This window comes from Gallus gallus, chromosome 9 (assembly GCF_016699485.2).
Source record: "Gallus gallus isolate bGalGal1 chromosome 9, bGalGal1.mat.broiler.GRCg7b, whole genome shotgun sequence".
Lineage (NCBI taxonomy): Eukaryota > Metazoa > Chordata > Aves > Galliformes > Phasianidae > Gallus > Gallus gallus.
This window is the reverse complement of record NC_052540.1, coordinates 15,242,572-15,258,296: the sequence shown is the minus strand read 5'-3', so window position 1 is coordinate 15,258,296 and position 15,725 is coordinate 15,242,572. Positions and strand designations below refer to the sequence as shown.

Sequence of the window (15,725 nt, the reverse complement as noted above, 5' to 3'; positions counted from 1 at the left end):
GAAAAGCAGTGACAAGCAAGGGGAGGGTGTGAGAAAGGAGGGCAGTGCAGGACCATGAGGCTGGAGGGATCTCAGCCAGCAAGACAGAGCCTGAGCTCTCCGGGTTCTGGGTCTGGCCGCAGGCTCTGCCGCCCCTGTTCTCATCACACGTGTTACAGCTTTTATTTTTACATCTGTGAAACAGCAGCCCTCGGGGCTGGGAAAACAACACAGCCCGAGCCCAGGCGGGGAGGGGAGGCTGCGGGGTCAGGGGGTGGCAGCGGGGTCACGGCACAGTGGCGATTGAATGAACCCGTTTAAAAATAAGAGCAAGTGATTTAAAACAAACAGGAGTAGGCAGCTCTGATTACAGAGCTGTCGTGGGAGCCACGGTTTGGGCAGCTGCATCCTCCGCTCTCCAGCACGGCGGCGCAGCCAGCTCCCGCTGAGCAGCAACGCACTGATCCGGGCAAGTAAATAGTGCAGGTTAAAAAAAGCAGCGTCGGTCCCGGCCTTATTATGAGACCCAAGAGCAGGGCTAGGAGCTGCCAATTTCCACAACCCAGAACTAAATTGTTTCTGATGGACTCCACGAAGTATGGTCTCCACTCAATTAGTTCAGCTCCCACTGAACGCGGCTCTGCGCGGTCGGGCAGGGAGACACGCTCAGAGAAGTCACAGAGATGCTGCCCGCTGTTATCCAGGGCGTTTCCTGATGGATGTGCCAAGTCCAGCTGCTGCTGGTCCGGCTTTCAGCACCCTTATGGCGAGCGATGACCCTTGCTGAGGCTGGGAATAGCTTGATGTCACAGCAGAATCTCAGAATCATAAAATCATACAGTGGTGTGGGTTGGGGGCAGACCTCAAAGCCCACCCAGCCCCAAACCCCCGCTGTGGGCGGGCTGCCCCCCACCAGATCAGGCCCATCCAACCTGGCCTTGGTGCCTCCAGGGATGGGAGATGGGATGGGATGCTCCTTTGGGCCGTGGTAGGGTTACACGCTGGCACTTGTCTGCTACCTGTCCTCATTACCACGACGGCACTCCGCAGTAATACCAGCCTGATGTAGAGCAGATGTTTTCCCATTAGCAGATTTGACTAGCAAGTGGTCGCAAAGCCCCAGGGTCTGACTGCCACAATCCCAGGAGAACAATAAGGAGCCTGGAAATAAATCAGCCCCAGCCAACCTGGGCTGGCTCTGCTCTTGCGGACAGATTGAATCCCCGAGTGACTGAGCCCCTGAAAAATGATATGTCACTGCTCTTTCATCTGTTACGAGCTCCTGGTGCGGCAATCCAGGCAGACACCCGCGTTACCCACCGCCTGCCTCCTCCATGAGGCTGATGGCCACCAGCACGCAGCCAAGACGGACGAGGCAGTGTGGCACGAGCATGGGATCAACCTGCTTTTGTTACAGCTGGCTGGACGCGGCCTTGTCCCCGAGACACCCGCTCCATCACCTGGAGCCGTGCGCTGGGACACGGGGCCTCTCCGCACCATCTGTCAGAGCCACGGCCCAGCCCTGTGTCAGCCCGCTCTGCAGCTGCCAGCTCAGAGCTGTGCTCTCCTCCATTACAGGCTGTGGGGATGGGTGGACGGGGCTGATTTTCCCATCTGCTCCAGTAGCAGGGGTAGGTAGTGAGAAGTCCTCTTCCTGCTTGGAAGCTCTGTCCTTTCTGAGGGGCGCTGACGTGGCTTTGCACTGCCAATCCTCTGCTCCTAGCAGTAGGAACAACAGTGGGAATCTCAATTGCTCAGGGTTGGGGGGAGCTGGTCCAACCAACAGCGTGCGTGGGGAGGGAACACGGACTGCAGAGGGCAACACTGGTATCTTTCACCCCAGCAGCTCCACAGCTTCCTTAGGGACAGGAGATCACATGGATACACCACGGTGTATCCAACTGCAGAAGCTCACCCCAGACCAAGAGGGATTTCTGCATCTTCTGGTTCCTGCAGAGCCAATGGGCTCAGGTGTAAGCTGGGCTCTGTCTATTATGTGAGATGCTCAGCAGTGGGTCTGCCAGGAGAGAGTGGGCTGCACTGTACACCTGAGCACAAGGGCACCTTCACCTTCTGAGGACAGTGCAAGTTGAGTTCCTGTCAAAATCCTGTATCTCGTGGAATATCTCTTCTGAAAGCTCCTCTTCTTCTTCCCCAAACTGCCTGCTATTTGCTCCTCAGAAGATTTCATCCTCCACCAAAGCCTGGGCATGCACCAAAGCAGGACTAGAGAGGGACCCCAGGGAATGCACATCACCTGTTGATGCCTTCCACCAGAAAAGAAAGACATGACAGAAAGGACCAGGACAAACCAGAGCAGGACATGGGACCCAGGAGAACACAGCCAGCTCCAGAGGCACTCCCTGCACTTTAGAAAGCAGCACTCCTGAGCTGAACACATACGCAAGCAGGTGATTTACTAAATGGTTTTGGTCCCCGATTCCGCTTGCAAGCATTAAGTCTCTAAAGTACAGCAGGACTTCAGGCAACTGCTAACGAGTAAATGGAGCAAATGAGCTAATTAGAAGAGTGACAGTCAAATGAGCGATGTAGGAAAGATGATTCATTCCTGCAGCGATTGGCAGACCACAGCAGAGAGACCATTCCAGCAATGTGCTCCTCTCCATGCGGGGTAGGACTTCCCTCAGAAGAGGCTGTACTATGCCCAGCAGCAAATGTAGGAAGACAGATGCCTCATAAAAAGGTTTCTGATGGTGATAAGCACCCAAGTAATGTCCTGAGCTGCAGATGCATCAAATGTGACAATCACTGGCAGGAGCACAACGAGCCTCCAATGGACACTCACAGGAGGTCTCAGTCTGGAGGGTGACCAAAGGGTTTCCAGAGCTTCCCTGCTGCTAAGAGGATGTCCCCGAGTACCAGACTGTGATTTGTGTACAGATATGCAGTTTAGTGCACATGGGTGATGGGTTGATGGTTGGACTGGATGATCTTAGCAGTCTTTTCCATCCTTAATGATTCTGATTCTCACAGCCTTGCATTGTCCTGACACCTGATTTCTTCTTGGACAAGAAACCAGCTTAGATACCGTGACATGAGGTAGCATGAATATGAACTATGGAGCTTGTCAGCAGCTCTTCATGGAGTAGGCTGGGTTCTTGTGAGCCTGCTGGCATCCAGCACATCACCTCCATTGTGACACATCCCAATACCACAGGGGCACTGCAGAGTGCGAGAAAGGCTCAGCCTGACCCTGCTGACCCTACAGCATCATTCCCTGCATCCATTCACTCTTCCCCTATGTAATGACCAGCTGTGGTAATGCAGATGATGTCAGGGATGGAAATGGGGCCTGGGAAAAGAGCTACAGATGTGTGGGTCTTACCTGCATGGGCCTGGAGAACATGTTGGTGAGCACTTCTTTCCTGGCTTCAGAGTATTTGTCAGCTCCAAATGTTTCATTTAAGCTTTTCTGAAGGAGAAGAGAGACAGTTTTCAGGCTGACAAACAGCATGCAACAGTGCTCAGAACCCCTCTCCTGATCTGTGCCTGGGCCCCATCCACACACTGAGAGCTTCAGTGTGGGCACTAATGGGACTCCAGAGGGACATGGGGATGGGAGGTCACTGCCTGGAGCTGGTGGTAAGGAAGGGCTGGAAGAGTTCAAAGCATGGTGGAGGAGCCACGTGCACAGCCCTGAAGTGCTGACATAGCCCCATTGTGGCCAGCAAACAGGGAGAGCAGTGTGTGAGAGGCCAGCGGGGATGGGATTAACAGGGGATTATCCACAGTCCAGTTGCAGGGAGGAAAGAACATCGTGGAAGCTGCACTGTGCTGCTCAGCTGGAGCTCAGCCTCAGGACATGCTCAGCAGAGGATCGCTCTATGCTTCTTGTGCTGCATACATCTGACCTTTCCCAGCACTGCTCTCCGGTCCTTGCCAGTCCCCAGCCCCCACCCTTCCCTCCTTGACTTGCCCAAGATCTCCCAGGAGGGCAAAGAAAGGAAATCTGGGTGTCCTCGCCCTGTGGTGCACTCACATGCAGGCTGCCTGCGCTGCTGAAGTCGATCTCAAGGCCGACTTGGTGGCAGAACTCCATCAGGTCGTTGAGCAGCTTGCTCTGGGGCGGCGGGTGGCGGCGAAGCAGTGCCTGCTCGGGGAAGGAGCGGTAGATCTGATGGGCCACGGCCATGTTCGCCAGCAGCATGAACTCCTCCACCAGCCTGTAGGGCAAGAAACACAACCCCAGGTTGAGAAGGGATTCCCCTGGGTTAGGAGAGATGGGAGCTAACAGGACTCAGGGGAAACAGGGAGCTGTAAGTGAAGACTGAATGTGGATTGCGGGGTGCTGTGCTGGGGTGAGCACCCTTGGGCTCAATGAATGGGTATTTCCAGGGCTGTGATCCCAGTGCCACCGACTGAGGTTTGCTCCCATCCAAAGGGCTATGCCACGGGAGACTTGTTTATCTGGGCTCAGATAAGCAACAAGATCTGCTTAATTGGGCTTCCAGTTATTTGCTGCTTGTATTCCCCAGGCTCCTAATTGATCTTAATTGCCAAGAAAGATAATAGATTTACAGTAGTAACGTCACACTCCACGCAATGCCCAAGAGAGCTACCGAGCAGGGTAGCTCAGCCCTCCTGCACGCAGGGCAGCACTTCTGCAGGGCTGGTTCCAAGACGCAGGGCAGGGTCCTGCATCCTGCAGCTCCCCATACCCCAGGAGCATGGGTGTGATGTGCTGGGTATGTGCATTCCAGCTGCAATGTGCTCCCAGTCTGGGAGGACTTGACAAGGACTCGTAAGAGAAAAGAAATAATTAAAGACAAGCCCAGAGGAAGAATTAGCACGTGTCGCTTGTAATAAGCAGTGAAAATGTTAATCTTTAACAGGAAGGAGATCTCCTAACAAGAGCTTTGTGGGCTCTCCCAAGGCTGGGGAGTGTACTGCTGTGGAGGGACAGGAGGGTAGGAGGGAGACCCTATGGCACAGCAGCACAGCACAAGTGGGAAGGGGCCACCAGTCCCCTAACACTGAATGGCAACACTACCAGCAGGCCAAGGGATGAGGCAGTGGGGTGGACAATGCACCCACAGCCTGGTGTAAGAGGGCTAGGTGCTGAGGACATGGTGGTGGCATCCATATCCACTTGTTTGGGGTGGCATCCAAGAAAGCCGAGCAAAACCTTGCTGCTCCTGTACAGCTAAGCCAGCAGATGGCAACATCGGTCCCTCTATGGTCACCGGTGCCTGGGGGCTGTGGGACAGCATGGCCCCGGGGTGCTGGGCACCCAACCCAGGGCTGGTCAGGTTGCAGCATCCCCATCTTCCAGGTGCACTTCAGCCACCATGCTTGCAGACAGCATGTAGGGATGAGGAGACCAACAGGGCCGTACCAGAGGCAGAAGGCAGCACCTTCTACACCTGAAGAACGAGCAGCAAGTTTTGTTCCATCAAATCCCTTCCTCTGTCTATTCCACACCTTCACACCTGGAGCACGAGCTCCCAGACAGCATCAAAGACAGCCGCTGAAGGCTGCTGGTGGCACTGGGGGCAGCACTGCCACCCAACAGCCCGTCAGCGGATCAATGACAAGGCGGAGGTCAATGACAAGAGGGTGTTCCTTCTGTCTGTCTGTCTTTTTTTTGCCCTTCTTTTTTCTTAAGACAGCTGAGCTCGGAGCTTGGCTCGGTGCGGCCGGCAGACAGGAGTGCAAAGAAAAATATTTCACGGCTCAAAAAAATGGAGACAGAAAGACTGGTCCGTCCGAAAGCGTGCTGAATGCATCCCATGTGAAAGGCAGCCTAACGCCATCGCTACAGTTTCCTCTGGATTAGCTGAGCTATCCTTGGCTCCTGCTTCCATAAAATCCCATAAACAATCTGATCTGAACTTTTGCCCTTTCTGGGCTCGTGTGAGGTTTCCTCTGCTGCCCCGTGGCGCGGGCAGGCAGGTGGCTGTCCCTGCGTGGGTGCCTGCAGGTACCGACAGCCCCATATGCCTGCACTGCCGTGGGGAGTGCTTCCAAACCTGTTCAACGCATCATTTAGTACGTGCACGTGTGAGAGGGAGGAGAGCCTGGTGAAGTACGTAAGCATCTTCTGCCGGCTCTTTCAATACCCGGATTTTGCTTATGAGTTACGGGCTCAGTACAGGAGTTAGTGGGTGAAACTCCACACCTTGACTTATGTAAGAGGTCAGATCGAGTGTAGAGTTTTCAAAAGAATTCGCCTTTGAGTTTCATATGTGAGTGAGGCACGCCGGCTCCTACAGCCCACTGAGATTCCAGGCTTCTGAGATGCTCTCAAAGAAAGGATGTCGTGCTTTTCTGGTTGGATATTAGGAAAAAATTCTTCCCAGAAAGAGTGGCAATGCAGTGGCACAGCTGCCCAGGGAGTGCTGGGGTCACCATCCCTGGAGGCATGCGAGAACCGTGGAGATGTGGCACTGAGGGATGTGGTCAGTGGGCATGCTGGGGATGGGTTGGACTTGCTGATTTTGGAGGTCTTTTCCAATCCTAATGATTCTATGAACCTCTGAGACCATCCAGCTGGGCAGGACTGTGGCACCAGCCAGCAGCCCCACGGCCAGGCTGCTGGGCTGGAACTCTTCTTGCACAGCCTCTGTCAGCACCAAACGTCCATGGGGCACGGGAAGAAGAGCTGCATGCCCACTCCCTGGAACTGTGGTAGCAGCAAGGCTATTATTTGCTTCGATCCTTTCCAATCTCTTGACATCAACCTTGAAAAACTACTCGCATCCTCAGTGAGCTGTTCTGTTGATGGCAAATAAAATATTGGTTTCTCGTGCCAAATCTCTGCAGAGTGAAGCAGGGCAAGCAAAATGCCTGCTTGGCTGCTTGTTTCCATAGCAATGTGGCCAGGCTACACAGAAGCCATAGAAGTGCCCACTCTCCCTGATTAACTTGACAAATGACGTTAGCAAAGCAAGGTTTGCTGCAAAGGAGAGAGACAAGGACTTTGTTTGCAATCCACTAAGTGCACGAACAAGGCAGGGAACTAAATAGTGCCATGGGAAGCCAGCGCACAAAAAAGAAAGCCTCAGCCTGCCTGTGTGTACCTGAGAGGGCTCCAGAGACACAGATGGATATACTTGCTGAGGGCAGTGCATCACCGAGAGCCCACACTCTCCGCTGGCTGGAAGGGGATTATCGCCGTAGTGCAATCTCATAACAAACAGATCTACAGCCTCCTCCTGGGAATGGCACTCTAAATCCTGCTGTGCTCACCAGGAGAAAGTCACCTTCCACGAAAGGCTGCAAACAGAGCAGTGCACATCCAACAGCAGCAGCAGTTGTTGAAGGAAAACGGCCAAGAAACAGCAGTTCAGCCAGCACATCCTCTCCAAAGCGTCAAGTCCAAAGACCCTGAACATGCGATGACTTTTTCTTCTCCTCTTTAAATCATGTATGTTTATTTTTGATTACAGCTCTTCCATGAAGAAAAGGAAATTGAAAGGTTTCTGTAACAGCTATTCTAAAAGCAACATTAGCTAAGCCCACATCTCCTGAGAGTGCAGCCAACGACAGAACCATGCTCTGTAACCAGTGGGCAGAGTGGAGCTTGCAATGGCCCTTTTCTATGCAAAATCCTACAAGAACTGTCTGCCGTCCTCCTGGGACACTGCCCAATGGACAGGAGCATCTTCAGCCATGCACTGTTGCTTGATGAGTTATGAACATTACATCTCCTGTTGTCCAAAAGTTGGATTGCTGCGTTATACACAAGGCTTGCAATGTCGGTGTGGAGCTCCCTTTGCCAAAGACAATTGCCAGAAGACCATAAGCCCTACATTTTTTGAAAGAAAAAGTAGCAACAGGCAAGAAGGCTGGTGGTTCCTGGCCCAATGGAAGTCATTTGTGCTCCTTTCATAGCTGGCAGTAGCCTTGAACAAAGCCGAGCTGAATAATGGAATTACTCCACTTTCCGAGATTGCTCAATTAGCTCTTGGTTAAAACTGTTAACACTGAAACTTGATGAGAATAGCAGCTCTGAGGCACTTTCACATTCATTTCTTACGAAGCTAGAATGGCTTTTCCCTCTAATGAACTCCCTTTCCGGGGTATAATGAATGTCCTTTTTATTAGCTATGGTGCCTTTTTGGTAATAGATGCCTAGAACACAAATGCATGGGAGGGTTTTCTGAATACAAATGTCCCTTACTGGCCACTCTCACACCTTCAGGCTGGGAATGCCATGACACCGCTCCTTTCGCTTTATCCAAATTAAGTGCGGTACAGTGGAAAACCATTTAAGCTCCCAATCCTAACGCTGGGCTACTGGAGGCATTGGGCATGATTAGGAATTAATTGCTTAAAGCCTGATGCACTGGGTTTGCACGCAGGGATTTAGACCGCCAGACCCATTTGCCTAAATTCCTTTGAATTACTGACATTTTGCAGTGTTACATAAAGAGCTGACTTCATCCGGCAGCACTGCGTTGGGATGGACGTCGGAGTGCTGCAGACAGCACCAGTGACCGTGGGACATCCAGCATTCACTGATACTCAGCTGAGTAGCCGGGAAATGCCCTGGCCTGGAGCTCCTCAGCCTCATCTGTGGGCTTGGTGATGGCCCCACATCCCACCTTGGGCTGAGCATGGAAGGAAACAGTGCTGAAGTAAAGAGAGGCTTGCAGAGGACACAGCCTTTGCGGGCTGCGCCTCTTCATTAAACGTTAATATGACTGCAGTCTTCTCCTTCTCATGCAGATTGGTGACAACCTTCAGGCTCCTTGCATGGAACTGATGTGTACCCCTGTGCAAAACGGCACCTTGAGCTGCCAGGGCTCCTGTACCAGGTGCAGAGAGCTGCTGGCTCACAAAGATCTCATCTCTCCAAGGAGCTGCAAAAGGATGATCAGAGCCCTGCAGAGCTGCAGGGAGGGATAACCAGGAACCACAAACACATACCACTAAATGCTGCGTTCAGCCAGTGGGTCTCATGGGGAGCAATCGCCACCTGGGCTGGAAAACCTCACTGCTGGGAATGCATTAGGATGCTCCTGAGCTGAGGTGGTGCCCAGCAAAAGAACCCAGAGCTGAGCCAGGTCTGGGACAGTGCTCAGGAGAGGGGAAACACCCTACAGACACAGCTCCCAAAGCAGGACTGAGGACTGGCAGCCCACATTCCTGAGACATACAGCCTGCTTGGGGACTGGCTCTGAAAGCAGAGCTTATGACACGAATCCTCTCATAGACACATAATATTAATGTCATCCAGAGTCTGGCTAAGAGGGGAATGGAAAGAATTCCTGAAGAAATGCAGACAGCCCCTCTCCTGACGTGAGAGCCTCCAGCCCCACGCATCAGCCCAGCACCGCCCGTTATCAGGCTGTGTTTCCTACTGAAATGAGGAAGCAGGAATGAAAGGCACTTTTCCTCACAGTTAAAAGTTTACGCCAATGATTTATGGGTCAGAAAAATTAGCAAGTCTGCTGCTGAGTGCTCCGTACAGCAGCATGTGTTACATGGCTGCTGACCAGAAATGCCAAGACCCATTAGGTGGAAGCAAAGGGCAGCACGATGGAAAGTTAAAGATGCTTTTTGCCCATTTAATTAATTAGTTGGGTCTTTTTTCCATCCCCTGCAGCCTTTGTTAATGTAACGCCGAAGTGAAGGAATATTAACAATTCAGACAACACATTAATATTAACACAACACCTGCAAAATGCAAATGTAAGTCCATTAGGTAAACAGATGATCTTAAGCCACTGAGGCAGAAATAACATTCTGACATTTCCTAGCAGGAGTGCACTGTCCATCAATGATGCTCCATTATAAAGCCACGGCCCCGGCACGCAGGGGGCTCCTCATCTGTTACTGGTCCCTGGAAGGATGAGAAATACTTACATTTCCATGAAGATATTTGCCAGTTTCATACGGAACGTGTCTTACTAACGCCGTGTCATGAACCAGAAAGATCAAAAGGGATTTTTAAAAGGATTTTATCTCTGTGCTAGCAAGGGATGGAGATAAAACCTGAAGCTGAGAGCTTGTAAATATTAACCTACTCTTGGGATTGCTCCAGAAACCGAGCTTTCTATTATTGTGGTTTAAACTGAGACAAATTTTCAGTGAGAGGAAAAACACCTTCAGAACAGGCAGCGCCACAGGGAGTCACCTGGAACTGCCACCGATGCCTTCCCATCCCACATCCCCACCAGCTAATGCTCTACAGCCCCTCCAGCTAAGGACACGTAGACCATATGTGCATCTCTCCCTTGAGCCTTTGGCTATGCTTTTTCCCAGCTTACTTGACACTGAAGAGTTGACTACTTCCAAAGAACAAGACAAACGTACAGGCAAGGGGAAAACAAAACAGATGTGTTGGGCATCCCAGACTGGAAGCATACCCTGAGATGGGCAGTGTCTGAGATGGGCTGTGCATCCATCTACCAACCTGGACGTGACCCAGGGATAAACCAGCAGGAGTGTGAGAAAGGTCACGAGGGGATGAACAAGAAAAGCAAGCTACAAAAAAATTTTAAAAGACCAAAATCATGCGGAGTAATCTAAATAATCTGGCAGCCAAAGGCAGCGGTGGCACAACGACCCAACGCGTGCCCCCTGATGCTAACGAAGCCAGGCAGTGAGTTGCCAAGTGAGCCCCTCTCCTGTTCAGCGCAGGACAACTTCAAAGCTGGATCAGGTTGGCCTTTTCCAGCTGAGTTCCAGCAATCTCCAAGGATAACTATCCCACCGCCCCTCCGGGTCTCTGATCCAGTTCCTAACCACGCTTGTAAGTGTTGTTCGAGCTTATAGGAAAACAAGCACGGAGCAGGGCTCCCAGTGCTGCCCATCGCCGCTCCGTTTCAACCTCAGAGCTGCAGTTGTAGCACTGAGTGTGGGCAGGTTAAGGGGAACAGTTGTATCAATACAGAGCGAGGGATCCAGCTGGCCTCGGCGCTATTATTCTTGGTCCGAAGCAATGGTGAAGCACAACAAATGAACGCTCTGGTTACAGAGGCTTTCAAAGACATGGAAACCCTAGGGGGAGGGGAGCAAGGTACGTGGGACACGGCCACCACATCGGGGTTAAAACAACCCATAATAGTTGGCAAGAGGATGAAAGGGAGACAGGTGACGCGGGATTTGGGGGTGCTGTTTTCTAAGCAGGGACTACTGAAGTACTTTGGATAACTTCTGCTTTCAGGCAACCTCTTGGCAGATGTGAACGTCCCAGAAGGTTTTACATCCAGCTCCTACAATCTTAAACTAAATATTAGGTGAGAAAAACATGCTTCTGAAGAAAAGTCAGGCATAGCTCTGAGTGAAAAACAATGAGCAGGAAAACGAATGTTATCGGCTTCGCTGAATATACAACCAACAACTGCTTTCTTTCCTAAAAATAAAGCCAAGGGAATGAAATGCAAAGAGATGAGTGGGATGGAAAAGCAGCAGGAAATGGAGGCCATCCCCCCGCAACCCATTTCCCCTGCCTGGCCCCAGTGGTCAGGCTCGGAGCAGTGCTGTAAATCCCTGACGGTGCCTTACTCCCTTTGCAGGAGGACAGGGTCGGGGTACAAGAGGTCTTTTCCATCTGTAACTTCTCTCTCTTGACTTTTATGTGCCTTCATTTGATTTATTGGCACAGGGCTGCGAAGAGCCTGGCTTGGTCTGAGGACAGCCTGAGGTTAACTTGGTGTAAGGACAGGCTGAGATTAAAGGCAGCAATGCAGCATCACCACCCCATCCATTACCAGAAAATGTTCACACTTGGATTTATAGTCACGTTCCAGCGAGCCCACACATCGTGGCAGGCTGAAATTAGCCTTGTTTACACAGTGGGATAGTGAAGAAGCAGCTAAACATCCTACTGATGTTGGGCATGCAACTGAGAGCGCCCAGCAGCACGGGAACAGAGATGTATAGAGGAGGGGGCACAGCCACAACACCCATCTCCAGCTGATGGAAGACAGGTGAGATGAAGAAGGGCCCTTGCAATGCTACCTTCTGGGCTACAACCAGAGTTCAACAGCACAGATAAACCCTCTGAAAAAATCTACCACCACCAAAAAGCAGACACACAGATCTGTCAGCACGTTTGTGCTGCTGAAATCAACGGATCTCAGCACTGGATCACGATAAGATTTGCAACACAGACATCTTGCAAAGCCTTGGCAGTGTCTTTTAATCCCTGGAAAAGGAGCACTTCAGGCATCGATTCTTGCCTTTGCATCGAGTGCTCCAAAGCCAAAACAACAAGCTCTTTTGGAGCATGGGGCATATCCTAAGATGCCCCAGAGCCTTCTTGTCCTGCAGACATTGAATAGTAATCTCCACATGACAAAACAGAAATAAAGCCATATATCCCTACGTCTTGGCAAGCCTCCAGTCCAGGCCTGACAGATACCTGGCCCTGAGAGCTGCATCTCTCCAGCAGCTTAACTCTTGGATGAACAGAGAACATGTTCAGAAGGAAGCACAGTATTAAATCTGCTTTTTGTTTCTACATCGCCATCCTGCATTGGAGGGCAATGCCCTCCTCTTCCTCGGTGCCTGGATCTGATGCTCCGCATTGGGAAACCACCATGGAAAGTCACCTGCAAAGACCCTGCTATTGGAAGTGCAACAGTGGCTCCAGCCTTGGCCTTGCATGTCCTCAATACTACAGATGGAGTGACTCAGGCTCCCATGGTGGCTGGATCCCAACCAGCCATACTCCCTCCTGGCAGCCCAGCTCAGCCTTCAGAGGACTGCCGAGCAGTCCAATGGGAATGACTCTGGCCACCACCTCTATCCACTTGGCCAACCGTCTGCAAATCTGAATGGTGCCAACCTGAAACTGCCCATGTGTATGGAGTGCACTGCATCCTCCAACATCTAATGGAACAGTGAGGTCCCTTATCATTCCCAAGTTCTGAAAATACTGTGGGATGGGATTAAAACAATGCCTGCTGCCTCCCAGCAGGTCCCTGATGTTCTGGTCACACAGGCGTGAACACACTGAGATCTGGGGAAGCCAAACACAGTGCCATGTCCTTTCTGGAGTCTGACCCCCAAAGATGCCCAACTCTCCATCAAGACCTGTGCAACAACTGAGTGCGTCCCTCTGCCACAGAGGTGGCACCTACCCCATTTTGGCCTGAGCTTGCTCCGTACCACACCAAGATACATCTCATGCTGAATGGAAGCTGTTCAGAAGTGATGCACAAACAGGCTGGACATCAAAGCATGGGAAATGCAGCTCATGGTACGTGCAGCCCAGGCACACTGTGCCCTCTGGGAGAGCCACTCTCCCATTGTTATTTAACATCCTGTGAATTTCAGCCAGCGATGCAGTCTCCCATCCGCGCCCCAAACTGGCCTGGGAATGGCTGGGAAGAAGAAAGGGAGCTTGAAATGAACTGTGGAAAGATTTAAGTGCACTCACTGCTGCCTTCCAATACAATTTTCCACTTGGGGCAAGGGAAGGGAAGGAGGAGAGCCTGACAGCAGTTTAGAGCCAGTCACAGTTGTGACAGGTTCTTCTTTTCCATTTCCAACCAGCACACAGACAGGAGGAGGACTTTAACCTCCATTAATTATCACTGCCTTATTCCAGCCCAGGGTTTCAGAGAAGCAACGGCGAACTCTTAGGACCAGTTACGAGCAGGTTTTGCCTCAAACTGTGCTATTCAGCTTAATGCAGTACAACTCCATCATTCATAAAAGAGCCAGCACAACTCTCCCTACAGCAACCCTGCAGCTGAGAGCCACTGCACAACATCAGTGCTGCCAGAGAAGAGGATTTCACAAACGACTCTTTGCACTCTAGGCTGAGAACAGGTTAACACCCATTTAGCAGACATCTCTGTTGTACATCCAGAATGGAGCTTGACAGGAACACATCCCTCATGCTTGCTCTCTGCTTACCAGGGACCGCTACTGCAACGCTACCACCACGTGGAGCTCATTGTGCTTATCAGCACTGATCGTTGCATCTGCAGCTTAAATGTGTGAACGCAGCCAGGATGTGCCTGCACAGGCACTCAGTGTGCCCCAGCTCAGCCACTCTGTGCTCCTGGACTTGGCACCCACTGTGTGCGTGCCCTGCTGCCAGTGGGGCTGAGCCACCCACCCCCAGTTGATCTCTGGCCTCTCTGCTGCTACCGTTTGTGCTTGGTTCTCCCTTTACACGGTGACACAAGACCTTTGCAGAGATGCCCTCTTGGCTCACAGGTATTTTTAGGATTACCTTTTTTGCTGGTGGATAACGAAAGCAGGGAGATAGATGCTGCTGTGGGGGTGCAGCCACGGTGCAGATGCAGTGAGCAGCCATGTCCTGGTTCAGGCACCGTGCAGCAGTGAGCTCCCTTAGCTGCTGCCAGCCCCAACCATGATGGATGTAGCAGCACAGAGCAGGAAGGGAGAAAGGTGGTGTGCTCGTGCGCACACAGCCACACAGGGAAGCAGGGAGCAGGATGGGCTGAGGATCCAAATGTGCAGTGATTTGAACAGACTGTGCTGGGATGCTGAGATTCATGCAGCTCAGTGTTCAGCTCTGAGTCACACAGGAACCAGCCCGGGGAGCAGTGACTGCTGCACAACTGCTCTTGAGCTGCAATTAAAGGACAGAGAGGAGTTCCGGGCTTCCTGCATGTGGATGCCCACTGGTGCAGAGGCTCAGGATCCACCCCCTGCTCCCCAACCCCAAATAACTCAGAGAAGAGGAAATCCCCCAACCACAACTGCTCTGAGAACCAGGCGAGCAGCACTAACCACCTGCCCCATACAGGACTCTAGGACTGAAAAGCAGAAAATAAAGACAAGTGCACTCCTAGGCTTCCATTCTCTATGTGCCGACAGTCTCTCTTTAATCCTACCTTCCCACACTTAAGGTGTTAATGGGAACCTTGATGCATTTCAGAGGAAATGCATGCAGACAGAAGATAGATGCCTCAGTCTGAAGCCCCGCTCCCAGATCCCACATCAAGTGCTGGATTTGTTTACATCCATATGATACAATCTCCATAAAAGCAATCAACCACCACCAAAAGGAGATGTTTCAATATCTGCACAGCCTTCACGCAGAACAGACATTAGGTTTGCTTTTACGATGCAGAATAATATAATGGATTCCTTCCACGAGTTCCCAAATGCTGTTATTAAGTATTGCTTCTCTAATAAAATATGCTGCAACATACAGCAGTACATGATGTGGCATTTACACGAGTCCTTTCTCTATACAGGACTTGCTGGCTTTTAAACAAATCTGTCTCTTCCATACACTACAAAAGCACAAGATGAGTAATTATATTCTCTGCTTAATAATGTTTTTGCACTGGCCAATTTAACAGCTAATCTCCACAAACCTCTGAGATAGTCCCCCAGCCGCTACATTTGCATGTTGTAATCAAGTCTCACTATTAAATCATACTTTGCAACAATAGCTGAGCTGTCAAGTACAAGCAGTGGCACTGTGCAGATGAAAGCCCTGGATGAGCACACACGAAGCAATGTCCCCCTGCCACCCCTTTGCATTTTCAGGAGCTCAGGGATAGCTGCACCCACCATGGAACTTGGGACAAGCATCCCTTGGCTCTGCTTTCCAGAGCAGCCAGGCAGCTTGCAGGTTGCTTGTCCTGTTCACCCCTCCAAATGCACATCAACAATGGGACCCACAGACACAAGCTGAGCCCAGTACCATGCTCCTCCTCTTGTGTATTTGCTAAAGCAATGCATCCCTTCTCTCCTTTCCCACGACCTCTGTTGTGCCTTGACTGGGGCAAGGACTGCACAGACCTGAGCGACCCAAGAACATCTGTCAGGCTGGATGGGGCTCT

At 51.4% G+C, this 15,725-nt stretch overlaps 1 protein-coding gene across 6 annotated transcripts in view; it reads right to left on the bottom strand.

Annotated features, from left to right (window-relative positions):
* DIS3L2 (DIS3 like 3'-5' exoribonuclease 2) overlaps nt 1–15,725 on the bottom strand; it is a 163,924-nt gene that overhangs the window by 3,759 nt on the left and 144,440 nt on the right. For 5 of the 6 annotated variants that reach the window (XM_046898826.1, XM_015291462.4, XM_025153427.3 and 2 more), the window contains 2 exons: nt 3,980–4,163; nt 3,326–3,412 (listed from right to left, as the gene is read on the bottom strand). In XM_046898826.1, the coding sequence (XP_046754782.1) occupies nt 3,326–3,412; nt 3,980–4,163 (271 nt within the window). Of the gene's footprint in view, nt 1–15; nt 1,699–3,325; nt 3,413–3,979; nt 4,164–15,725 lie in introns of those variants that run through there. The other variant, XM_025153425.3, reaches the window with a different exon arrangement.